Source organism: Neodiprion fabricii, chromosome 4 (assembly GCF_021155785.1).
Source record: "Neodiprion fabricii isolate iyNeoFabr1 chromosome 4, iyNeoFabr1.1, whole genome shotgun sequence".
In the NCBI taxonomy this organism is placed as follows: Eukaryota; Metazoa; Arthropoda; class Insecta; order Hymenoptera; family Diprionidae; genus Neodiprion; species Neodiprion fabricii.
The window spans coordinates 42,025,371-42,053,124 of NC_060242.1; the positions used below are offsets into that span (position 1 = coordinate 42,025,371).

Consider the following 27,754-nt stretch of genomic DNA (forward strand, 5'->3'; position numbering starts at 1 on the left):
ACCATTTCCCATCAGAAAGATACAAAGGCAAATGTGTGATATCATTTTAAAGTTTGAATTTTAGGCTTCAAAACCATACAAGACGATTTCAGTAAAATTAACGATATAAAGATTCATGAACGTTTGCAAAATCACAGAAATAAAATCGGATCAAACAAATTCTCACATTTCTCTGTTTCAGCACGCCTACGGAACGTATGTAACTGTTTTTGGCATGTTCGCTTTTTCCCCTTTAGTACATTAACATTGAACTGCACGTAGTGCTATTCATCGACGCTTATTTGAAACAATTACCGGTCCATCGATAAAAATATTCTAGAATAGAGATTTCTTACAGGTAGCAGTTAGCAAGCTTGATTATGACCTGCGTAGTTTGATGTTGAACATTTTTAAATCCAAGCAAATAATCATTCGCTCGTGTAAGAATAATTACTTGCAGTACTCCTGTTTCTACAGCTTTGCATTGGTTGTACTTCACGACTGTTAGCTTTGTATTGGCCCAGTTTTCCTTTAAAGTCACAGTTGTTTGTTGTAATGGATCTGCATTTATTTAAAATTCGTTTGATGTTTGCCGAATTATTAAAAAAATTTGCCTTCTTTCGAGGTGCTTTCGTTAATCCCCAGACATTCGAAGGAAAATTTTATTTATTGAAAGGAAAGTTTCGAAGTTAAATGAATTGTGTTACGGTTTAGCCAGGGACTCAAGTTGAAACCAAGATCTTGTGGTTATTCAAATTCGTTCACTGCAAACTGCATCCATACTCCCTCGGTGAGTGAGTATTTGGATTATGGGGAAAAAATTGTATTCTTAGCGAGAGCGAAGATGGTGGTGGAATGTTTATCGGCCGATAACTGTCCCCCGTATAGCAAACATCGCCTCATTCCCATCACCGGCCGCCGCGGTACCATTTAGTGCATCAGTAGCTTCGTCGATGGTTGAATTGGCGAATTGCAAGGGACCCATTGCCGGGTGGTGACACGAGTTATTCGATGATCATTCTCGGGGCGTGTGCGCTGCTGAACGAGTGGTCACCTCGGCTCAAAGAAACAGGCTCATTTATCCGCAACTCGTATAAGGTACAGTTGAAATATAAGGAGCGGTTATTATGATTTCTGTCGTGACTGCACAATGAAGCCCGAAGTGTAGATGTCTCATTTGAATGACAACGAGGCTGCACCGGATTGCATCGCGGTGCACCAGGGTGCAACCCTAAGCAGCGGCGCATGAGTTGGCTCAAAGATGCAGGTTGATACACAATGACCAGCACAGGTAGAACCTTGCCTTACCTTGGCGAGCCATACATGCGGAAGACGACGCGCGCACATCCCTTGTACTAGTTCGACCTCCTGCATCGCCCGTTCCATGTCCTGCGCGCACGCATGCATACGTAGGTACGCAGGTACGTGCCTGTAGGTGTGGCTACGGTGCACGTGGGTAAATACGGCCGTGGCCAGAGCGCAGCATCTGGTACCTGATGCATGCAGTCCGCGTCGCGGCAGAGCGCATGCCGTGCAACTGCACCGCATTCACGTGTGTGGTGACCTTTCATCTCTCGCGCACTCGGCGAAGCCTCGGATCTCTCTCCGGTAACCGGGCGTATGAATTGCCTACCGTTGCATTTGGCGCGTGCCAGCCGCGTGCACCCCACCCCCTGACTCCCCCATCCCTCCCTATGCTTTATCCTTTATCCTCCCCACCCGTTATACCCCCCTTTCTTTCGCCGCTGGCCCTGTCCTACTTGTTCAGTGCGAAAGTACGACGGTGAGGTGCATCGGCCACACTTGTTGCGTCTCTTCCGCATCGACTTCGCCATTTCGTAATACCGGTCAGCTTTGCCAGAGATTATTGCTTGAGTCTCGAGACTTGATTCGGTATCCGGATTGTTTTGAGAAGAGGCTCGCATCGAGAGGTGAATAATTGCTATGCGTTTCTAATTTTTCACACCTGCGCTTCGGATCTGACCTATGAGCACTCGGACACTTGTATTTTCCTACTGCAAATGAAAAACTAAATATCTATTTCAAATTTTATACCCTCGATGCAACTGAGAAGGCAATTCAGATCTTTTCGTAAACACGCAATTCAAGCACGTTTTTCATGAACTGTGAACTGAAACTGTTTCCAAATCTTGCAGCCATTCAACGCGTGATATAATACCTAACAAAAGTGTAGTGATATTCGGATCAGGTTTTCGATTACTTTGACAAATAATATACACCCTTATGTACTTGTTTATACGAAACGTTTGGCAGAGATTAGGATCACAAAATCTCTTTTTGTATACATATGTCTGAGGTCGAGAGCAAAGAGGTTCAACGTTAACGTACCTACATAATGAAAGGCGAAATGCAAACAGAAACTGGACCGGCAACAACTTCTTACCTCCAGATACGAGTTGCTGCTTTCGAAAACCGATCGCCCCTTGAAACCTCAAAAGCTTCTTTAGACCCAATGTTTACTCAAAGTATTGCGCAGTGGCACAATAATTGTCAAAAGAGCCTGCAAACCTGACGCAAAGCAAAATTATGCGTGAGAATCTCACCCGGCTCGATTACAATCTACAATTCGCAGGTTTGATAGTTCCGTTGAACACAAACATATGTGAAATAAGTAACTAACACCTACAGGTGCGGTCAATTGTGCATATTGCGGGAAGTATTCTACACTCTAAATTCTTCGGGTTGCTGAAGCCTGCACCCTGAATCCTAGATATTATATAATAAATCTAGTTCCAATATTAATGATTGTGCAGTTTTCTAACCTAAACTGTGCACCGATATTGGTAATTTTTTTCGAATCTTCTTGCAGGTATAATCATAAAAGGCAACTACAGAAAATTGCAACAGTTATATTTTTATTGAAATCAGATTAATTATTCGCTTTGTAATTAATCATTTTTTTTCTATCAGATTCATAATCAGTGAGACGTTAATTATTATGTTTGAATTTACAAAATGAAAATGGTTCGATTCATTTTGTTTGACTAATTGCTTGAATTTGTAAATGTGGTTATGAATTAGCATAACCACAAGCTAAATTTTATTATACCTACTTTTTTCTTTTCACCTGCCGATTTTCGGACCACAATTGAATTTCAAGGGCCGTTACTATCACGCAGAACTAATCGGGTTGGAAGATTCGAACGGTATGAGCAACGTAGCATATAGACGTGGCTTTGTAACTCCCATAGATAAAATCCCATATCCTCACATATCCTACATATTGTATATTCCTGCTTACAGAGGTAGCGGAACCGCGCTGCCAGAATCTCCTGTCGACCAGGTCGGAAATGGATGGAGGTGAGTCCGACGCACTACTGCTTCATTCCCTTAGTATCGAATTAGGTATATACTGTATTGCATAAAGATAAGCGAAGTCTACAGATTTGAAAACTTTAAGTATCAACAAGTGCTCAGACTGTAATGCCATTGACAAACATCGCCGGAGAGTTCATAATTCTCATTCCTAGTGTGAACGGATTCACCATAGCCGGTGCAAATCATGGGTGTTGAATTATCGGCTTACGTTAATAATACGTTTGCGTCCTACCTTAAACGCCCGGTCTCGACGCTAGTAAAGGTAATCATCGTGACTGGACTGGTGGGAGTCCGGTAATTGCCGTCGACTCTTTGGGAATAGAAAGCTAAACGCTTCGTCGCGCGAAATCTTGCAAGTAGAAGTTCCGTCCAAGTGAAAAGGTCAAGGCCACGTCCGTGAGTTCCTCTAGTTTCCAAAGCTAGGCGAACCCCCGGCGCCACAGCATTCACCTCCTCCGCAACTGGTGGTACCCGATGTATGGTCTATCCAGGTTTCCGCTCATTAATTATTCTACCGACCTGAATACCTATAGCTTTTTGTGCTTCACCGCATGGCAAGATGATTTCTGTTTGCAACGAATCTGCAGCTTTCCGCGTAGCGCCTTACGCCTTTACTCTCACCGCTCTACAGCAATCCTTGTATGATTACCGCACGTGGGGTATTTTCCCAGCGAAAAACTTGGAGTGCGAAATCCAGCGAGAGCTAGAACGTTTGGACACTATATTGATTGGGCGAACCTTTTTGCGCCACTCGTCATCCTCTACGCACGTTCTCTCGTTGTTCTTAATGGTCTCTTCTTGCTGTGTTCTAATATTCAGAACCGTTCTAAACGTTAATCGTTAGCGTTCTTGTTTTCTTTTCACTTTCCCTTCCTTTTTTCCTTCTATTCGTCACTTCGTATAGGAGCATATTATTGCCATACCTATTAGTAATCCGCGCACAAAAATAAATTTGTAAAATGTACTAAATATAGAGATCAAATACGGCGAAAGAAATATGTTCCTGATTCGAATAAATGTTACCTCAATCAAATTGTTGTTCTAGTCACTGTTTAGTTGGATTAAACGACATTTCTTTGATTCCAAAAAACGTTCCCTTCAACTAATTTGGTAAATTCAAAAAATCCTTTCTCCGAGTGTATTATGATCGGCTTCGGTATATGCTGCATGTCTGCATGCATAAATATATTATACATGAAGACATACACGATTATACAGCAGAAACTTGTTGTTATCAACTTCTTCCGTCTGGTGTTTAAAGTAACGAGAGAGCTTACGTCGTATTCAAGTCTGAAAATGAATCGTATACGACACGTTGCCAATGGTTACGGGAGCGGAGAAACCCTGTCCACCAAGGTAAGTTGACAATAACGAGTTTATGCTGTATGTTGATACATATATGAAAATATACATGTTCATTAGGGTGTTGCACGAAAAAATAATTGGCAAGTTTCCATCGTGGCACCCTCTGAAAAGTCTGTTTCGGTTGAAAGAAAGATTCTCTCGAAAGATGAGCGTTGTACGTTGCGTTTAAGAGAGCGCTCATTCGATTTTTCACTTTTTTAGAAGAAGTTGATGAGCGCCATCTCAGACGTAACGTACAACGCTCATCTTCGGGGAGAATCTTTTTTTTAACCAAAACAAACATTTCAACGGGTGCGGCGATGGAAATCTGCAAATTATTTTTTCGTGCCGCACCCTAATTTTCAAACTGTGCGGGCCAAATGTTGTGGCTGATGCAATTGAAGTAACGCATTATTCACAGTTTTCACCTCTACGGCCTCCCACCGAACTCCATTTCATAATCGGCCTTTGTTCACGGCTATGTCTTCACTCAACCCTTAACCGGTAGCCGCCTTGTCTGATCAGCTTACTTTGTTGAGCAATTAATCAATTATCTCCTCGGCCGAGTGTGAAGTCGCGCGACCGTTCTTCTAGCTTTCCTGGATTTCTTTTCGTTACGAAAAGTTCCAACGATGTTTGAGACAGCTGACGCGTACCGCCATGTGCATTAAGCTTTCTCGTACTCGTGTATAAAAATTTTAAATCTTCCCTCGTGCAGCGGCGAATGGAGCTGAAGTTTGAAAAATCCAAACCCAAATGTGCTAACAAAGCGTCTGCAAATTCTAAGGGGATCCAAAGGGATGTAAATATCTTCAATGACTTCCAAATGATATATTTAAAATAAATTTGGAAAAGTAATGAAAGATATACCGTAATGATAGACAGAAACCTTCATTAGAGCTAAATGAATTTATTTGTAAGAGGAAAATCCAATCAGATTATATTATCGGCATAAAGTTAACACTTCTAAGATCTCAAAGTCTTGTAGGGCTGCACTCAGGGAAAAGATTGATTAATTCCAATCAAATGTGTTTCAATCAAATAAACACAATTTCAGTTGGATCAAAATTTATTCAATTGGAACACACTTTATTTGTGTTAACCAAACTTCTCTCGACTTTTCTCTTCGTGGATGTGACAGATCACTTCGAAGATGGGTAGAAAAAATTTCCTTCGGTAGGGTATGTAATTACGATCCACAACCCGATGAATCGTAATCCTACCGACCTAGACATAAATACCCTGCCCACTGAAACAATTCTTTCGACACGACGGCCACTTCGAGTTTCCAAACTTCTGGAAGTAGAATATCAATTCAAATACCGTCCGACTCTACCAATCGTTTGTATTTACTGCAATCATTGCTCGATTATCTGACGGTAAATCAGGTTTCAATTACAACCAGGCTGATCTATTACCACGGCAAGCTTATATTGCGTTTCAAATCGACAATGTGCTCTAGTATTGTTACTGACAAGAAGACTATGGCAATGCATCTGAATAATATGGAATATTAAGATGAGACAGGCCTTTCGTTAATTCATTTGATTGCAGAAAACTGCGAGTTTTCTAATCTAGCTTTCACTTGACAAGGGGCACTCTCCCTCGAGATGACCACGAGCCTCTTGATTCAACTACGTTATTGACTATATCATCGATAACCACTTATCACGCTTCAGGGTTTCGGCGATGCTGTTTCGTTTATCCATGTAATGGGTAGCAGCTGAGTATTCCGATCCTGGTCATCCCGGAAATCGGGTAGCATTCAAGTTAACTAGGTGCAAGCAGCATTCACACTATGACCGCGACACCAAGGGTCAACCCTGTTACACTCCACTGACCTGCATCAGCAATTGTCATCGAATATTGCAGGCTGCTGCGACATTGTATATTTGCACCATATTTTTAATCCGCTATGTATAATCGGATAGGTATACGACGGAACTGGACGAGCGCGGATCCGTGTAGGTCCTGCGTTCGTATGAGCCTACCGTGTACTTCGTTCTTGCCCCAGCATGGCCTTGGCCCGTCTTCTCAAGTACAAACGCGCGTACGCATACGTGCGTGTGGAGTCGTATGGGTGCTATTTACACGTGCCCACATTCTAAGCTCCCGTTGAAAGCTTCCCACCTCTTCTCCCCTTATCCTCTGTTCTCTCTCCCATCAGCCCTCGTCATCCCTTCGACCCCATCCCAGGGCCGCGTTCACGGTGTGTCTGTGAATCCATTGAAACTTGAGCGGCTTCCGTATTCTCTCTTCGACGTCCCGTTTGTTCGTCCGCTCCATTCCTTGTCTACTTTAGTTTAAACCAACGGCCAAACTAGGTTACAACGAACTCTTTCCGGCAACCATGCATAAATGACACCCATACGCCTTGGCAAATACCTGTATTTTAATCCCTGTGCCAAAGAGATGGGGGTTCAGCGTATTATATAATAAGGTAGGTTTAAACATTTCACGGTGAAAAATCAAGATAACCAACCGCATTGGATTCCTCCAAACCGAAGTACATTTGAAGCCCCTGACACCTCTACGTAACGCGGTGTCGCCGCAACAATTACGTTTTTTACAAATCTCTAATTTAGTGTCAATACTTGAGTTGGGTGCCGTGTATATACAACTTGCACATGACGTTGAAGGAATTATGCATTCAGAGTTCAACCAAGATTATCACCTTCCTTGGACATCACGAAAAATTCATTCATTAGCCCTACTAATTTCTTTAGGATATAAAAAATTGTGTCTACTCGCATTTTCTGTAAGCAGTAACATGTATCACGGAAAACTGATTCTTGAATCTGATTTCCATCATACTTGCACCTTAAGAAACATGAATTCAATCAGTAGTGCGTAATACCGTATTAAGCCTGGACTGTAGAAGTACTTCCCGATCTTATCGAACTCCAAAAATTACCTGCGATTTTCGATGTTCGTAAAGCATTTACAAAAGTTTCAAATGACCGTGAGGTAGTTCCGAACTGCAGGTGACAAATACAAAGTATTGTTAACAAAAAGACTTGAATTATAATTCGCAATGAGAGTACAAAATTTAGTTCTCCGACATCTTACCTGCCCAATTTGTACCTTCGTGCACGCTACGGGTGTCAAAATGGTAGATACGCAACCTCCACGGCCAGAGGACATGTTAATTTCTTACAGTCCTCAAGAAAATTTCACGATTGCTTACAATTTGCAGGACATGAAGGTTTTGCAGATGCAAAGTGGTGGGAATGCGATTCAGGTAGGACAATATCTTAGAAAATACAACATCCCGGGAACACTACTTGGCAGACACCCGGTTCTTTTGGGACGATTTTGTCTCGGTTGATCCTAGGACTCTTTGTTGGACCAGGTAGATGAAAATTTTTCCATTGGGTTCAGATACCCGTTCACTTTTATAGGGTACGGAAATATTTAGAGAGCGTTTGAAAAATAGCAAACCGAAAGTTCGGTCAATTTTCCTCACAGCTACGTGTATAGAAAAAAATTATAAGAATTATATTCTTGCAAAAAAATTACCACAAGCATGTACAGGTTGTTGATGCAAATAAATAAACACACACATTGTTTTTACCGTCAGTTTGCAACAATCAATCCGAAGAGAAATTCTGAAAATAAGTTCTCTGAACCACTTTAAGCGGACTCGACGATCATTCTTGCAAAGCCTTGCCTCACTTGAACTTGAAAACTCTCCAAATTAAGAAGATTAAACCAAGTGTTTCCGTACTTCACCACTTCTTTCGGAGGAAACAATTTACCGGGCTAGGCGATGCTAATGTCTGATCACCTTGTATAAAGCTTGTACAAACCGGGTTAGGCGAGGCAAGTTCAGGTCAGCCAGGTATACGACGAGGGTTTACAAAGAGTCTATGATTTTACGGTTCAGGCGTATGCATGCATGTATACGTGAAATGTGCTCCGCATCTAGGCATTTCCGTGGGCTCAATTCAGCTGCAGGCATCGTTATATACCCTTCGTTCAGCTCTGAGCTTCCTGGTTCCTCACGACTAGGTTCCTCACCTTCATACCTACCTGGAACAGAGGTTGAAAATCGTGACCAGCTTTGCATAACTGGATAGGCGTAATCCGTTTCCCGTGAAGTATAAGTAACGCATTTCTTTCCCTTTTTCTCGGTTCACTTTTTCTTACTTATCACTCGAAAGATTCTGTTGCCACTCACCCTGTTCTTAAAACGATAGAATACGCCTTTGATTGGATGGCATTTATAATAGATGTATACCACTCCCTCAACCATACGATTCGGGCATGCATCGAAGCATTGTTCTCTTTTCCTTTTCTGAGTCATAGATATTGACGACACCATTGTATATCCAGAGTATTCGGAGTACCTGCTGTCCTCTTTCTTTTCCTTGGTAAGATATTGTCAAAAAGCGGTGGGTAGTAGGCGTGGGCATTGTGTGTTGGAACAGCGCAAGCAGATGTCAGTTTTCGAGGAAAATTCTCGAACACAGAACACCATCATGCTTGCTTTGCACAAACGACTACAGCTTTTATGGTCGAGCTGAAAAATCGAATGTGCAGCTGATCGAGAAGACTAATGTTTTTCCGTTTATACACGCATGGAATCGTATGCACGCAAACGCTGTATATACCTTCAGCAATGCTTGCCAACAATCGAGGGAAAACCGCTGGCCAGAATACTGAAGTAAATATGCATACTGAGGAAGGGTATCTTGAATCGAGCCTTTGCAGGAACTAAAAAATCACCTCGAGTAGCTCCTAAAGCCTGACTGAAGAGATTTTCACGGCATATAGGTATATGCTTCCTACAGGGATCAAAACACGTGTTCGCTCTGCGAAGCTTCCGCGTGGATTTTTATCTGTACCATCAATTGGTTGTCACGAAGCTATAAAAATACGATACGATTGATGAAGAATCCTCAGAAAAAGACTTGCACTTTGAATTTGGCCTTCGTCAAATTTTGTCAGTTACTGCAGAGAATTGGGCAATTATAGTACTTTGAGTCCGGTCCCTTTGGACATTCTACATCATAACCAGGGGCCATATTGTTCACCTTTTCGGTAGAGTATCTCAAGCATGACATTTGCTACTTGCTTAGTTGCTCGAGCTATAACGTCGATTCAAGATTTGATGTCCCATGGAGCCCGTTTTCAACAAACTCCCGTACTATACGAGCTCAGAATTAATTATGTATCTCAATAACAATACCGCACCACTTTGCAGGATTCTTCCGAGCGAAAGCGATTATCAAACTGGCATTATCGACATCAGCTTTGCTTAAGCTTTGGGAAAAAATGAACGAAAAACTTGATCTATGTACCTTAGTTACAGTACTACCTTGTAGTGATTTCTTAGTTCAATCAAGGAGTATTTCATTGAAGCGATTGAGGCGTCAATACCATTTGAAATCATTTCCTTATCTCCAAATCCAAACTGGAATCGGTAGTATTCAAATAAAATTCTACATTAGTAAACATTAAGGTAATCATTAAAGTAATCATTACTAGTAATGAGAAATCATTCAGGATTATAGGAATCTCTTTGTGATCTTAAGAAATCATATGAAATCTTAGAAATCATGAGAAATCACGAAATCAAAGTAAAATTCATTTGTCAGGTATAAAATGTAAATAATGACGAAATACGTAATCATGGTGTCAATTTTTGCTCCGGTAAAAAATTCCTTGACTTCAATTCATTATGGGTTGTAGGTGCGCAGCGGATACGGCGTCTGCAATGTGATTTGTGCCAAAAATTTAAAAGCTTCTTGTCAATGTAATAATACGTGCAAATGATATTGCTCCGACGCCTTAGACTCACCCATTATAACGAAAAGAATATTACGATGTGTTACAGAATGAGCCCGCAACATAAAATATGATTAATAAAGTTTCCCATTTTTCCTGATGAAGTATTTATTGTTGAACAGACCGGACGAATGTTAACCACAACGTTATTCTTGTACGTTGTATTTGAACGAGGCGCCAATTAAGTACTTACCGTGGTTGACCACAATCTCTCATCATCCATCTTTGCACTCCACGGCGGCGGGGCCATTTATTTCATAACTGATTATAGAAAATCAAGAAATTGAACCGTTACAACATGGTATTCGTAAACGAGAACAATGCTCAGATTATCCGATAGTGCAAGCAAATCATTTTTTTTTTTTTACTCGTTCCCAGTCGACATCCCGATCTCGATAATCGTACTGAAATAATATTGTCAATATCAAGATTGATTGAAACCGTTCAAACGCGATGCAGGTCAACGGTTTGGCTTGAATTGTTCAAGATGCGCCTTATATGAGATCGAAGGAACAAGAAGCCTCTCTCACCATTGCACGTATCAACTACCAAGTATACCCGGTCTGGACCGTAAGTCGTTCAACTGCGGTTGAAAACTTTCGATTTCTAGTCGTGGGATCTATAGCGTCCCCCTCCATCGTTCACATTTGCCTTAGGCCTCTGCTGTAAATGGAAGCGGAAGACATAATGAATATTATCTAAAGTCCAAGCATGCGCATCAATGGCTTTGCTGTAACAAATCATCCTTGCAACAAACACCTTGCGAAATTTGAGTGTAGTTATACTCAGTTCGTATTCATAAATGTGGTGGCCTGTACAACACATATAAGTTTAAGTTGCAGATTTCGTCGAAAGAGGCACATTAGAGACTTGTATATGTGGCTTGTTTACGAGTGTAACTCAGTACACTACTTTACTTAGCCCATTAGAACGGTATACGAAACCAAAACAAATTCGAATACAGGTGATGAGAGAAATTAATGACATTGTAGTCGGGACGACTAGGTGGTCTAGTGGAGTAAGTCTCCGGCAAAGCATCTTTAGATACCAGGTTCAATTCTTGGCTCCGTCGTTAATTTTTCAATTCACCTAAATATTCGAACTTTGCACTTTCTCTAGTACAAACACCGGCATAGTTCTAAAATACGATGAGCCTTGGAAGAGTCGTCAGTCATGAAATATTTGGGCCAACGCGGGCGATCCCGGATTACTGGGCCATGGCTGATTGTGAGCTGCGTATTACGTTCTTTGTAGAAGCACATTATCTCAGAGGTACATCGCTTAGTTATGTGCTTATTGGAAAATTGGAGGAACGGGAAAAGGCGTCGGCACGGTTCTACAAGGCTTCAGCGTCGAGATCTACACGTATACGCACGCGATGTACTGCCTCCCAACACAGAATGAGTCGTTTAGCAATATGGTGAGAAAAGGTTTGCCCAGTATCGCTGCATTTGATGACTAAGAACTTGAAAACGTAGTCACACGCGACGCCGCGTGCAAACGTACCTCAGCATCGCATCGCCGTGCGCGCCGTGACTCGCGTTCGATGCCCCCCCCCCCCCAACCTCACTCACGTCGATCTCCACCCCTCGTCCCGCAATCCTAATCAACATCTTGACGATTAGCTATTTATTTCAGTAACGCATATGTAGAGAAAAAGGACACCGAATAACAACACGTACACCTCAATTCCATCTCAGGGAACTTACGGTTCTAGGACGAAGGATGAGCACTTTTCTCCACTTCTCCCCCCCCCCCCCCCCCCCTCCATACCTGCTTCTCATTCCTCCATCTTTATTCAGGCGCCCGGGCAGTTTTGGCGGCAAGATCAGCGCCGCGCGTGTCACGTCGTATGACGCGGCGCTAGTTGCGGATTCGTCGTCGATGGCGCTCCGGTAGCTCAAGCGCGCGTCACCCAGCAGCATCGGCGTCGAGCGAGGGAGAACCTGCGCGTACTCACCCTGGCACTCGGGTGGAAGGGGCAATGTTCGATGCTTGCCGGCATCCGCTAGGCGGCACCACAGCTTCTCTCTCTGATGACGTGAGCATTTTCTAATCGGTTCGGCGCCGTAGGGGGGAGGTAGCAGGTCGCTTGGCTGCCCCTCAGAGAAGACAGACCACGGCAGCGCCACAGGGAGCTGGGGGAAATCGAGCGCGACGGGCAGGGGAGGACGTCGGTCGGGGCGGTCGACTCCCTCCTCGAGTGGGGGAAGTGAGTGAGGGGAAAAACGGGGGGGATGAGAAAAGTGAAAAGTGGGGGTAGCTGGGCGCGGCCTACGGCGCCCCGTTCGCTTGCCGCACACGATTATAAAAATAATATCAGTGTGCCGCGCTTGTCGCTAGATACCCTAGTACTACACTGCGAGAGAGGAGGCACACGCTGTCGTTGTCACACGGTGTTGCGCCACGGAATCGTTTTACCGCAAAAATCATTCGGATTCAAAATTCAACTCGATTTCCTTCCATTCCGAAGAAAAAAAGGAAACAAGACGAAAGAAAAATCAAGGTAAAAGAAGAAAGAAGAAGAAGAAGTAGAAGAAAAAGAAGTAGAAGTAACAGAAGTAGAAGCAGCAGCAGCAGCGGCAGCGGCAGCGGCAGCGGCAGCAGCAGCAGCAGCGGCAGCGGCAGCAGCAGTAAGAGACGAAGAAAAAGCTGAACAGGATAAGAAAGAAGATAATTCGAGGAAAAAGGAAGCACAAGAGGTACCCACAGAGTCGTGATAAATATTTTCGGACGGAAATCAAAACGAGAATCGACACGGTACGCGCGCGCGAGTGAGAACGCCACCCTTGCACACAGTCGCACGCGCTCGCACATACGCGCACACACGCGTATATACACACACACGCAAGAGAAACACACGCGTGCGCGCGCCCGCTCACACGCTACACGTATACGCACGGGCGTACGCATACATATACACACGAACACACAAAGAGGCGCGCACGCACGCACGCACGCACTCGCATTCAGAGAGAGGCTGGCCGAAGGTGTTTTGGATTTGTAATTTGGTGCTTGGATAATACGATCGTGTATCGCCGGATCGCTGGATCGCGAGGGAACCCAGTGAAGAAATTATCGTCGTTAAACCAGTACGCTTTCCCGCGATATCGCTGGCAATCCACCATTTTGGCTCGGTCGCCGCTACCAGTTGTACTACGGGCCGCGTTTAGCTCGCTGTATGCTCCGCGCCGCACGGTCAGCAATATTAGGTATAGAGCCGATTGACAAACTACGACGAGGCTACATCGACGAGGCTCGATCGAATATCATTCGAGGATATTTCCAACAAGAAACTCGCGCGGCCACCAACGCGAGTACTGTGTTAAGGTGGACGTATGACGTGATTACCGAAGTGAAAGGGAAACGAAGGGAGGGTACGAGAGTGCAAGATAGATAAGGGGGAGAAAGGGATAAAGGGAGAAACAGACAGAAAGAGAGAGAGAGAGAGAGAGAGAGGAAGAGACGGAGAAGGAAGAATAAAGGAACGCGCGAGAGCGAGAGAAAGGTGAAAAGAGCGAGGAAGGGGTGAGGTGAAAAGGATTTCAAAGAGAGATACTTGAAGCTGGTACCTGTACAACGGTGTACCTGTGCTTCCCTCTCCATCACGTTCCTCCGACAAGACGCAGGACTTGGTTAATCACATACGTTAGCTTCGCACGCACCGCGTGTGTGTCGCCGCGCCAATTCTGTGTTTCCCTCCTAATCGTAAGCAGACGTAACTCTGTTGGTCGTCGTCTCCAAAGATTCCACCGCAACGCAAAAGTGTCACGTGTTCCAACTGCTCTTTCCCTCGAAATTCCAATTTCAACGGAACACGCATTCGCCTGTGCATATGTGTATACACGCGTGTACATATGATTTCAAAAACTACCGGTAACTACCTCCTTCCTCCTGTGATTTTGTGACCTCGTATTATTTGATTTTAAACAAAAGACTGTACTGCACAGGGTGAATATTATTATTATATTATACTGTAGGAAGATTGAAATAAAGAATCCAAGGAGTACGGGAGAACGGTGAATAAAAGTAAATAGCAGATCAAAGGATAAGATCGAGTGATGAAAGAAATTTTACATAATGAAGTGAAAATCAAGAATAATATAAATACCGAAAAATAGAGGCAGTATATAGTGTCTTGGCTCCAAAACTCCTAACACTGCTCGTTTACTTTATACATCGCGTAATAATTAGAAAAAAAAAAAACCGTAATAACGTCACTCATATTGATACAAAACGACTTGGTTCGTGAATTTACTGATTAATTCCAAGTTAAACATTAAAATACATATACTTTACTTCAGGTACCTGTAATTATCTACGGAAAAAAATCTGTGTTGTGTTTTTGTTTTCAGTTCGTTGCTAATAAATCCAGTGAGTGCCAGTGCATATTCTACCTCAAAGTTAGCGACAGCTAACGAAAACTTGAATCAATTGAACGTAAGATATAAATTATATATATACACATATACATAAATATATGCGTATATATATATAACAAATATATATATACATAGTGTATACATTATATGTATATATATATATAAATTTATACATCGAAAGGTTACTATTACTGTACATATTGTTTCGTGTAAACTTATATTAGCAAAAGAGCTATGTCCATGGATAAATTTGGCGACTCTGGAATGCTTCAAAAGGATATGGAACGATTGGATATCGAGGATCGCAACGGCGATGGCCAAAGGTAAACTAAAATCGTACCAACACTAAATACCCCTCCCCCCCCCCCCCCCCCACAAAAAAAATAAAAAAAACACAACAGACAGAAAAAAATTCTCGCCCATATTACACCCACCCAATCAGGCCCGCGATATTCCAGATTATATACCTATAATATTGACTTAATGCTAACACGAGCTCGACAAAAAGCAGAATAAAGTAAATAGGAGTCTATGTATATTGAAAAATGTATATTCATGTCTGTGTGTGCGAAACTCCCAAAAAAAGTTGTCGAATTTCGTTTCGAAGTTATAAAGTTGGGTTTGTACATCATTACATATTCATGAAAATTGACGGAGTGCAAGCTTCGAGGTCCCCGGACAGTTTATAAAGGAGTTTTCCAAGAATCATTTTTTCTCATGTTCAAAACTTGACCAAAGTTTGGAAAACGCATTGGCCCTATACCGTCGCACCCGCGGAATTTTCCCCTTGATCGTGATGGTGCCACCTTAAAATTCCAACCACTTGTAACAAAGCCCTAACGGATCACGATTATTTTTCATAAAGATTGCAATATTCGGAGCTGAAGAATTAAAAAGTAAATCATAATGATTGCAGTGATAGTTACCATATTAACAGCGATCTCTATATAGACGGCAATTATAATCAGGGATTTTGAGATTCAACACAAAGTAAAATTTCAAGTGCGAGGCAAATCCGTTTATTTTTGCGATACATGCATGTACACACGCATAAGTGAGTTTTCTGGACTGGATTCTCGCTTATGAGCGTTGAGTTAATGGTGATATTAAACTTCAGCTACTCAAGCTGTCATTTGCTTCGACCTAAAATAACATTCGATATCCACCGGGTTTCGAAAAGCGGCATGCATCCGAAAGAAAATTACAAGTGTGTCCGACAGCCGCCATCTTGATTCTGCGCCACGTTCTAATCCGCCCAACGAATATCGCAAAATGGAATTCTGATTTCGGTGTTGCGAATTTTAAATTGTCGGATGTCATTTCAAGCCAAAAATTTTTATCGAACGCATGATTTTTCCGATTAAGAATTAGATAAATACCTGTTGATTGCGGAGAATTTATCCTGCGCGGAAATTACTTGTACACGCAGTCCACTGTATATGATTGCAAAATAAAAGAAAAAAAAACGGGTTGGCTCTTAATGCGAGATTAAAAATTGAAGCCGAAGCTTAGAAATAACCCCACCCTGTTGCTTCAAGTGTATGACGTGTCTCTGTGTACAAAGCGTTGAATTTTACGAAAATTTCCAAACAGGTATATCGATTATTCTCGATACATTTATGATCCTCTTTTTGCGTTGGATCTTTGCGAATATAATTGACGCCTACATTGAAAGAATAGTTTGCAATAATTGTTAATATTGCTTGATACTGTTGGATTTCTTAATTGGCTCTGACGATCTCCGTACCACTAATTTCGCACTTTTGTCATTTTCAATCACGCATGATTTTTGCTGGCCTTCCCCGTCGTATAAATCTCCACACTCGCAGCTCATTTTTACTACTACCTGTAATCGAATTACCACTTGATGTATGAATATTCTTACAATTAGTCTTAGGCCTTATTCTCGTATGGATCCAAAGAGTTTTTTGATATTTTTGTTCAGCTTTGCAAGTAGAATTGCGCCAACTGGAGAATCTTCACGCCATTGCTGCGTTGGTTTGATATTGATGAAAAAATGTAAAAATCTTACTCGGTCGGTAAGGACTCACTGTAGCATCCTCTTGACGACAAAAAACAAACCTCTGTCCAATATGCAGCGCACCACTTTCTCGCGAGAGTCGAGCCTCCCCCCGCCACTGGTACCTACCTACTTCTTACGTAACATCGCCGCATGGTGTGTTATTCAACGAATGTTCGACACCGCGTATCAACCATCGGCGTTCTTGACGAAAATTAGGAGGATCGAGAAACAGACGACAGAGAGTGAAGTGAATAGACAATTACCAGTTCCTGCAACTATGCTTATGATACCCAGATAAAGTTTTGTGCAAAGCCAATTACCGTTACAAGGTACAAACGCATCCGCATATTCGAAGATACGTAGGTTTATAGGTACGAATATTACGTATAATTTTACACAGTAAGCAGTGACACAGAAAAAGATACGGCCAATTTCAAGGAGCACAGCATATCACGATTCTGTGTTGGCGACTCGCAAATCTTGTCTGGCGCAAGAGTCATCAATACCTTACGTAACATCACCGACAAACGACCGACCGACCGGCCGAAGGACCGCGTAAATTTTTTTTTTTTTTCCTTTTAGCTCTCATTCCTTTGATGACTTTTCTTTTCTTTCCGTACGGCTTATGTATGCGGTATACATATGGGGCTCATTGTCAGCGTTACCTGCTAGTTTTGGAGTAAAGTTGGCCACTTGTACGTTCCGTCCAACAGCGCACGCTACAGAAGTTCACAAGTGGCTAACTAATTTCTATACGGGTACTGCAGCTATCGTAATCCGTTTTTATACACGATTTGAGAGGGAAAAAAAGTAACAACAAGAACGGAAATTAAAAATTATTCTTTCGTAATGGAGTAGGTTTGGAAATTTTTTGAAGTAGAAGAATGACTTTTGAATAGAAAATGATTCTCATTTCCTATTTTCATTCCTATTTTTCAGTGTCGTCATTTTTTTTGTATTGTCCACAACCGCGCTCAATGCTGGACTTGTTTTTTTTTTCTTCTTTTTTTTTTTGTATCTTGTAATTATACAATAGCAACTCGTTTATTTTGCTGACCAAGATCAATCCTGCTTCACTGACCGTTCCCGCGTTACAAAACATCTGTCGCAGTCACCGAAGAGTACGGGTATATACATGTCGATCCTTGTTCCTTCTCCTTAACCATGTACAAGAATCGTGCGAAACAGCGAACCCACCTTCAATTTCTGTGATGCTGATGCCGATGCTGATGCTGTATTCCTATAATATAACTTGATATCACCATCCCTGCTAAAAGCATAGTTACAATTGCGATGCGAATCATATGCATGTACAGGATAGAAATCTGTATATGGTCGGATTTCATTTTTGTGCTCGTGCGTATGCCAACGTGCATGGTCTCTATATCTTATACTAGACCGTGAGGAAGTTCACAGTTGTCAGATAGCCCAGTGTAGGTATTTTAGATACCTTAGAAGTAGGCAAGCACGGACACGTTCTTTGAGCGAAATGTCGAACACTGTATGTAGAATTGTGCAGCAGAAAGAACGGTTGTGTATAATGCCATTTTGCAATAGCAATATCATGTAGGTACGTACATAAGTAAAGATTATCCCAGGTACAGTATTTTCCCACATGACATGCACTCAATAATTTCCCATATTCCTAACGTTTTCTTTCCCCTTCGTATGGTTGATATCTCTCTCTCTCTCTCTCTCTCTCTCTCTCTCTCTCTCTCTCTCCCCCCCCCCCCCCCCCCCCCCGACTCTCTCCCGCGCTCGCTCGCTCACTCGTGTCACACGTGGCACAACGCTTCTCGTTATCGCGTCCCTAGGCCTGGCGTCACAGGGGCCGCCGTAATGGCGTCGGGTTGTTCCACCACTGGGTCGGCCACAACGCCGAATTCCGCGAGCCCCGCGACGAACCGATGTCGGGAGGAGTGCTGGATGCCAGATCGACCTGGCACTTGCGGCCGAGTCGGATACCAGGCAAAGCGTTTTCCGCACCAACATGGCGAACGAACGAATACGCTCACCTCGTGCTGTAGGCACGATTCCTCCTCTGACTGGATTTTCACCGTATATATTTTCGCCTTTCTTTCCCATAACCTTGTCTTATAACTCGCTATTCAAATATCGCAGCGGATATATCGCCCGGGTGTGATGTAGACGAAGAGATCGTTTACAAGGGATTCATTGTTATTCCGTGAAAACGTATTTTTCGTCGCTAAATAATGTGTAGGCGTATGTAATACACCGTATCACATACTGGTTAGTCATTGCCCATCTGAAAAATGTCAGAAAATCGAAATTGTGTAACCGTCAGCGCATGATCTAATTATAAACGTGACAAAACAACATCAAATTTGATAGCCCTATGACTTGTTTTCGAGTTTGCAGTTTCTATCGTAAGTTAAAGTCTTGCGAATACTAGTGTACGTACGCAACTGAAGAATTTTTATTCGACTTCTACTCGAATACTAATTCTAAGATTTGAATTCGGGCAGAACAATCAGGTTATTGGATAAATTAAGCAGAATTTTCCTTAAAACGCACCCAAGTCTTGTTGAACATATTTCGTTCTAGGCCTTTTGGTATGACGGTTTTATAAGTTATGTATATGCCAAGAAACCTTTTGAGCTGTGATTACTATACAGTCCATGACTATTTTTATTTTCTACAATGGTCGAAAGATTTTGTTCTTGCTACAAAATGAAAATTAGTTTTGTAACTGTAACCGGCAAAATTAGTATGTGTAGCTATTCCCGTAGATTTTGGTCCCGCTATCAATATTTTTTTTTTTTTTTTTGCAACTATTAATCTAATTTGATGCTGTTGCAAGAATAAATTGATGTGAAGACCGCATTTTATATACTGAAAGAATTTAGTGAACCGAACGAATAAACTTAATGTTGTAATGACCAGAGAACGTAGTATTGTTAACTACAATTATACCAAATATTTACTTCTACCACATTACTTTGCAATTTAGTAAATATTGAAATGGTTGTTGTAACGATACCCATTCCACTAGAATTTTCCAGTACCTAAGTGTAAAAAATGAAATTATACGTTTATTAAAATATCAAAATAATATACGACATTTGTCCATTATAATTTTCTGACCTAATATTATTTATATGTATAATAACAATAAGTTGTGTAGTCTTATTGTTAGATTCATACTTGTCGAAACGTTCTGAAACTTTGCAAGTTATATGAAATGATCGCAAGTTCTACACCGAAACCGTCATTTCTATGTGTGCATTACGATTAAACAGTAAATGAGTATAATGACAAATATAAATTGGAGATAAAAGTGTAAACTTTGATGTCCGTTAATATTTTAGAAGGCAATCGCTACCGGGATCCCCATTTCTGTGGTTCTTATTTTCTCCACGGACGCAAGTTGACGCTGAGCAACAAAGAACGAAACAAGTTTTTCCGAGATACCGACCATACTTAGTCAATTCGTGGAATTTCCTATACAAATGTCTGGTCACATATGTGTATAAAGCGGCGCAAATAGAACTCCGATTGTATAAAAATAAAGCGCCGAAGTCGACATCGTTATTAATAGTGTTAAGAAAATACACCGTATTTGTAGTATCACCGTTTTCTGTCACATAACCGGGAAAGTTGATAAGTCACAGGCTTCGGTGTAAAAATGAATTTTCACTGTGAAACTAGCAGTAGACTTATCGTTAGCGTACGAAGGGTTGAATTGGTTTGTGGACGGCGAAAAAGATTATTAAATTCTTCTAACCGCTGCGCCGAATAGAATAATGTTTAAAATCATGCGTGACGGTTACACTTTGTTTTTACTTCGCGTCGTGAACAATATAAAACTTTCGTTTCAAGCACAGAAATGTCAGCACGTAACGTATGATTCCCGTTAGTTTTTTTCAAATCTGAATACGGATTATACTGTTGAAGGTTATTAAACATGAGCGCAAAGGAAGTAAAACCAGTCAGATTAACAATTCAACTTTAGCCGCAACTGCAGGAAAATACGTAGACCTGTGTCCTGTCGATCTACTATTAAAAGAAACTTTGCTGTCGTGACATGGCCGCCATTACAAAACTTAAATAGCTCAGAACGATACTATGCAAGCAAGTCGGAATTCGGTTCGATTGAATGAAAATTTCCAGCATCTCGAAGTTGATGAGTACATCGTGATTACACCTGTACGTGAATTTGGCTCTTGGGCGGCGTCTACAAAGATTCATAATGTTGTTGCGGTGCACAAACATGCGCAGGTCTACACCTAAGTACACTGATAAAAGAATTTATTTACCGTTAACAAACGTATATTTGAACATGGTGAAATAAAATTTTCGTCATTATTATAAATTTTAGTTGAGCCAAATATGATTTGTTATCTGTTAACAAATTTCTATATCGATCGTTATTTGGCTCAGCTAAAATTTTATAATAATAACGAAACATTTATTTTGCACATATCCAAATATACGTTCGTTAGCAGTGAATAAACTTTTTTCTCGGTGTATATCCATACCTGTACTCTTACCTGTACCTAGACGAGTATATGCCGATATATATATATATATCGGCCACACGCACGCACGTGTACGCATAGGTACCGACGTATGTACAGTGGCTCGAAGAAGTCTCGCAGGGCTTGAGGGATTCCACTCCTATGCGTGTCCCAAGCGAAGCGAACGGTATATTATACTTACGTACCTGTGAATTATCCAACAGACTAGACCTAGCCTTAGACACAGAAGGCCCCGAACCCTACAAGAAGTTTTTCGGGTCACTGTACGTACGGAGAGACGAGCACAACGGTACAAGGTCCCGACCAACTCGTGTAAAGTCACTCTATACGCGCCGCATGTTAGGTATATTCTGCCTGTATGTACAGATATCCCCATATAGCAGCTAGAAACTTGCACGGATGCGGCACGCTACTGACGATGAAAAGACGCGCGGCTATTTCCCAAATCTACTAACTTTTGAAAAAACATACGACAGTTCCCTGACAGAACAGAGTCAAACGCTGCCCGCTCTCTGCTTCGAAAAATTTTCGGCTACTTTCGAAAACTTTCCTCCCACCCGTCGCACGTTGCAAGTTTCGATAGCTTCGTCTAGATTGTAGATTATACCGTTCGTAGACTTGCACCGATTGCGAGGTCACCTCTACGCCTGCGCTGGAGCCGCGGCGTTAAAACCGTATTGAAGTGAGCTCGAGGAGCTCGTGGGTAGCAGGTACGATCCAATGCAGTTCAATCTGCAATGCAATCCCCATACGGTAAAATCTCTGCAAAGCTTTGAAATCCAGGCACGAAGACAACTATCATTCACATCGTCGATCGCTTGGTTCGGCATCGGTGTCGGCTGGATCGAAAATATTGAAGAAATTCTGGATCATCGCATCGCGTGCAATGTAATGCGCACATCGCGTAAACGAACTAGGTTCGCCTCCTCTGCGTCATGTACGCATAACCGCCCGCCCTAGGTACACCGTATGGTATTAGCTTCAGGGAACTTGAAATTCCATTTACTCGACGCCCGCCGCGGGTTCCACCTAGCATTACAATCTATGCGGCCATCTTGCAGGAAAAAGCGACACGCGCGTCATCACCTTGGCGTAGAAACGCGTCAATCCGCAGGGAAAGAGCTCAGGAGTCCGTCTAACAGGTCGGCCGATAATTGGCGAACCGTTAGGGACGCGGAAATGATCGCCTCGGATACGGAAGCTGGCAAGAGCCGTAGCATCGACTAGTCGACTCGTCGTTATTGGGTGTGTTTTGTTTCGAAATTAGGCAGGTTGGCTCGCGGGAAAATGCGTGCAAGCCTACTTGCTGACGTTCGAGGGCGACCCGCCGCGGCATACGTCGAGTCGTACGTCAGACGGTGGCGCCGCATGTCCGTAGCTCTATCTTTTGGTCGGTTGACGCGGCAGATCCTCCCGCAACTGTCGGTAATGCTGTCGCCCTTTCCATAAACCAGAAATCGAAAGGTTTTGTCGGGAACGAGCTTTTGCCCGACTCCTTCCTCCGATCCACATAATCTCGCCGCGCACTTTCCTCACAATCGGCATTTATGCGTAGTCATCGATAATGTCAACCGTGATTTCAATTCCCATTGTTTCAATATCCCATCCCCTGTAGTGGGTTTCGCATACTCGTTACACCGAGTGAAAAATTTCACTTGTTTCGAGTTACCGGATTGAAATTCTAGTCGAATACCTACCGTATCGTTACAATATAACGGTTGAAATGTTACTATCGTTACAAGAAAATGTGGCAGAAACGACTATTTGGTGTGGCTATAGTTATAGATACTATATTTTCTGGTTATTGTAACGGTGAATCTCTCGGTTCAATTAATTACCTATAATATACCTATATAATATCATACCTATATAACAAGGTCTCAACGTCTATTGTTGAATCAGCTCCAAATTGTTGCAAAAGTTACAAAAAAAATTTATAATACGAGTCTATAATAAAAAAATATCGTCGCACACAAGGCACGCATCCTAGATCATCTGCAGGTTACGGCTATAACAAAACTCATGCATATTTTTTTATGCGCAATACTGCCGCATTTTTCGGTTATTGTAACCAATTATTATAGTCAAGGACTGTTCAGTAACTACACTAGAAGTAACTTCCAGAGTGTACCTCGTCTCCGTCAGTATTCGATTCTCGCTGCCTCTCTCTATCTATCTCTATCTATTCATCTCTCTTTCTCTCCCGCGCCGGAATTGTGTCCCATATCGAGAAATCTGGACCAATGCAAGTTCTTTTACTGTCCGTTTTTTCTATAATCCATCTACCGATCTCCTCCCCGAATACGAATTCTCTTCAACTGACTTTTCGACTTTAATGTCCCGAAAATTTTACACTCACAATGTAACCTCTAAGTTCTGAAAGATTTTCAAAAAATGACGCATCTTTAGAAAGTTAAACGAAATAAACAAAGACGGTAATTTTTTCACCAGTTAACCGCGTTCGCGCATCATCAACATAAACCGATTCCTTGCTACGTTACATGCAGAGAACACCTTATGTCATTCGTTACACAATCAACATTCACAATATTACACTTTACTATTTCTTTACGCTACAGCTATCTTAGCTGCCGCGCGGATCTTTCACATTTTGTCAACTTCGCCTATTGCAGCGTTAATTCTTTCAACCGTTCTGACGAGGATCGTAATTTATGATTCTCTAGTCGGTACCGGCTACCGGCCTCGTAAAGTGTCACTTATCGCGACTGCTACCAAAGCCGCGTACGCGGCACCGATGCAAAAATGTCGCAATCAGCGCAATTTGACGTGCAATGCCGGAAAAAAACTATCTACACAATTTTTTGTACCATGCGAAAATGATGCATGGATCTAGCGAATGATCATAGGTTTAATCGGTATCATGGATTGCAGATGCGAATGTACACCAAGTATACCTATTCGTTTCTAACCTATACGGTAGAAACTCTGACTAGGTAGAAGAAACTTCGAGAATCAATCGTAACATGTTTGTATTCATTTTATGACCAAATTGTTCAAATCACTATTGTATTAATACTAATACCTAACAGTATATTGCCAATTCAGCTTTGATAGTTTTACTTTCTCGTGCTCTTTCGCAACCACACGGAATGCACAAGAAAATTTGTATTTTCACATCAAACATTAAATTCAATGACAAATTCTAAGACATACGTGTTTTGCGACTGGGGTGAAAAATTGACGAAGTTCAAAAGCTTGTCATGGCCTCCCTATCAATATACGTCCATTATTTCGAACATGTGTCAAATTTCACGGACGACGACGAAGACCCAACGGAAAATCATCCCTCCGTGATGATTTTATAGGACAGCAAATTTCGTTTTATTTTTTGCCGACAAACAAATTCTCGTGCATATATCTATATATTAGGGTGATCTTGATTTGGGGATCGGAAAAATCCTCATTCTGACGCTTCCAGACCCGTTGCAAAACATTTAAAAAAATCTGTAAGGTTGTAAGCCGCTGCATCAATTGGAACACGTGCTTCGACGAGCTTCAATTTTCGCATTCATGCGAAAAAATCACCCGCGGCGTTGATTTTCGCGTGTGTCAAAAAACTTCTGTTGGAATATTATATTTTTCATAAAACTTCAATTGTTGATTTAAAAATATAAATGATTTACAATCAAATATTTTTTTTATGTTCAGCATCTTTTATGATTTGAAACAGGTCTGGAGGGCATCGCATTGAAAAATTTTCAGACCCCCAAATAAGGATCACCCTAATATACTCGTACGTATATGTAATGCACACCCATTTTCGTCCCATGCGTAATTTTTTCACAATTTCTTATTTGGTAATTGTTGTAGGTATCGAAAAACCGACAAATGTATACTAATCATCCTTTTTGTTGATCTAATGTCGACTCTGCAATATTTATTGGTCTGCGTAGCGACCACAGACTGCATTGGAATTGAAGAGAGATACTGTCAAGGATTGCCACCTTCTTGTAAATATTTTACGCAACAAAATGATGTAAAAAATTGAATAAATACCGGGCTCTTTTCGGGTTGTATGCCAATTTAATTGGCGAAGTGCGAGTCGCGTAAAAATGGCGGATGGCCACCGCCAGCCACCATTTGCTAACCGGCCTGACATAGACATTCATTAGCATTTCGCAGTGTGTTATGATTGGAATTTCAATTTTTTGCAACTCTTTCTTCTTCGCGGCCATTGAAATAAATTTATATAAACTTTTTGCAGCTATCAAAATATACAAATTTAAATACTTTTAAATATTGTGGACTGCCTGTTCTCTGCAACTGAGTTATTTCTCAATAGCTACGAATGCACTATTCTTACAAATAAATACCTACTAGTGCTGTAATGAATGTAAATTTTTAAGTATTCGTGAATGCAAATGCGAATGCGAATATTTTTCATCGATATTCGCGAATATACATTTCTAAACCTAGCGCCATTTCTCTATGGCTAAAAGTTGACGATTGATTGACTGACAGGTACACTTCATATTCTGGAAATTGTTGAGCTGATCCGAACTAAGCCGATTGTTTGTTTGATTATTTATCGACAAATTGATAAAGGAAACAAATTAATTTTGAGGTTGGAGTTTGAGACAAACGTAAGGACAAACTTTGATAATAAGAGTTCATTGCCAAATTAATGTTTCTTGTCTTATTTAATACTAGGGGCTCCGCCCCTGCGCGCTTCGCGCCTCACAGATTGTTTTATTTATGTAATCATCATTTATCTTTATTTAAATTTGTGTTAGTAATCTGTATTCTTCTACTTATATGAAAATCCTTATCCGTTCTTTTTATGCGCATACCAGAGTGAACTCAAGTATATCCTTGATGTTTTCAACCCCTTATTGTCTAAATTTCTAAAAACGCAGAAAGTACTTTTTAGGTATTTATATTATGAAGTGTTTGAATCAAAAACCAAGTCGATGTCTCATCTGTGTGCGGAGATATCGTCGAATCCGTAAAAATCACGTTTAACCACTTTTCACCCCCTTAGGGTTCGAATTTCTAAAAATCGCTTTTAGTGGATGCTTACGTTCCGAAGGAAATATGCATTCTAAATTTCAAGTTTCTAGGTCAAGAGGTTTGGGCTGTGCGTTGATCGTACTTGTTCCTTTATATATAGAGATTATTTTCACAAATTTTACACGCAAATTATGAAGTAATTGTGACAGTCACATTTGCAAAATATTCGTACGCTTTTCGCAAATGCGGATGCCAATATTCGTTACATCGCTAATACCTACACGTCGGTGACAATTCTTTAAGATCATTTATATATTTTATCGAAGCACCTACGCATTTCTCAGTAAGAACAAATTTGAAGAATCTTATCAAATGATACATTATTGATACAGAATCGATAAACGGTTTTAATTTCAGTTCTATGTATAATGCACATTATTACATGTAGGTATTATATTATTATGGAAAGTAATATCTATTGTATAAGAATTTTGACGAGGAATTAATAAATCTTTCAAATTTATTGGTTCTCCGAATACTTCTTGTAATTATACGCTTCACGTTTAAACACCGCGCCGCGAAGTTGTATTTCGTTCCTCAAATTTACAACATACGAGCGATTTAGAGATGTACATGGTATAGGTATGCCTACTGTAAACAATGCACACGTCTGTACTACGGAAGCGAAAACTTTTCAGATTAGAGGGAAAATGTTGACGAAATGTTTTAGTTTATAATACAGTTTCTTTTTCTTCTCTCATTCACAATTGGTATCTAGAATGGACATAATTGTTTTCGAGAGTGGCGTTCTAAGCATGCACCGTCCGCGATTATTCGTCTTATACGTGTAATTTCTAAGCCACGCCTACAAATAGGCTCGTTATTGAAATTATCACCTGTATAAGCCCTCGACTTGCTCCAGTTTCCTCGCTCTACTCTTGTATCAGTAATCATTGAAAATAGTGAATACGCACGCAGGTTCACGCGTGTCTATGTAATATTGATCCAATTATACCCGTATCACGGGCGTGTACCTACCTAAGGTATGCCCATCCCGTGAGGACCTGATGCATACAAACAGGGTCAAAGTTTGCAACTGCTTTTCTAGTTCTTGATTCTTGCGTAAATTGCCAAATGCTAAGACTGTACACCTACTAAATGCCGTGATAACTGCAATTATTAATAAATTAACTCGCGGTTGACACGCTCGGCAGCGCTGAGAAATAACACTCGTCCTACCGCGCGTGAATTCACCTTATCGCCAATGCTAGGACGATTGTTAGCTGCACGTACGGCGTGTATAAATGTCAAATCATGCCAAATTAAGGCATACGCTCGGAATAAAACGCAAATACGCTGTCGATATATTATAAGTTTGCGAGTAGTTACCTACAAAAATCGATCATCTGCAGTCTGCTGTGGCAAGT

General features: G+C 41.4%; 1 protein-coding gene across 8 annotated transcripts in view; it reads left to right on the top strand.

The window, feature by feature from the left end:
- The window catches only part of LOC124179796 (insulin-like growth factor 2 mRNA-binding protein 1), a 78,798-nt gene that overhangs the window by 21,828 nt on the left and 29,216 nt on the right, over positions 1-27,754 (top strand). For 2 of the 8 annotated variants that reach the window (XM_046564542.1, XM_046564543.1), the window contains exon 4: positions 3,244-3,300. The exons of 1 other annotated variant lie outside the window; for it this stretch is intronic. In XM_046564542.1, coding sequence (XP_046420498.1) covers positions 3,244-3,300 — 57 coding nt within the window. Of the gene's footprint in view, positions 1-3,243; positions 3,301-13,060; positions 15,158-27,754 lie in introns of those variants that run through there. 5 more of the 8 variants (XM_046564546.1, XM_046564547.1, XM_046564548.1 and 2 more) reach the window with 5 other exon arrangements.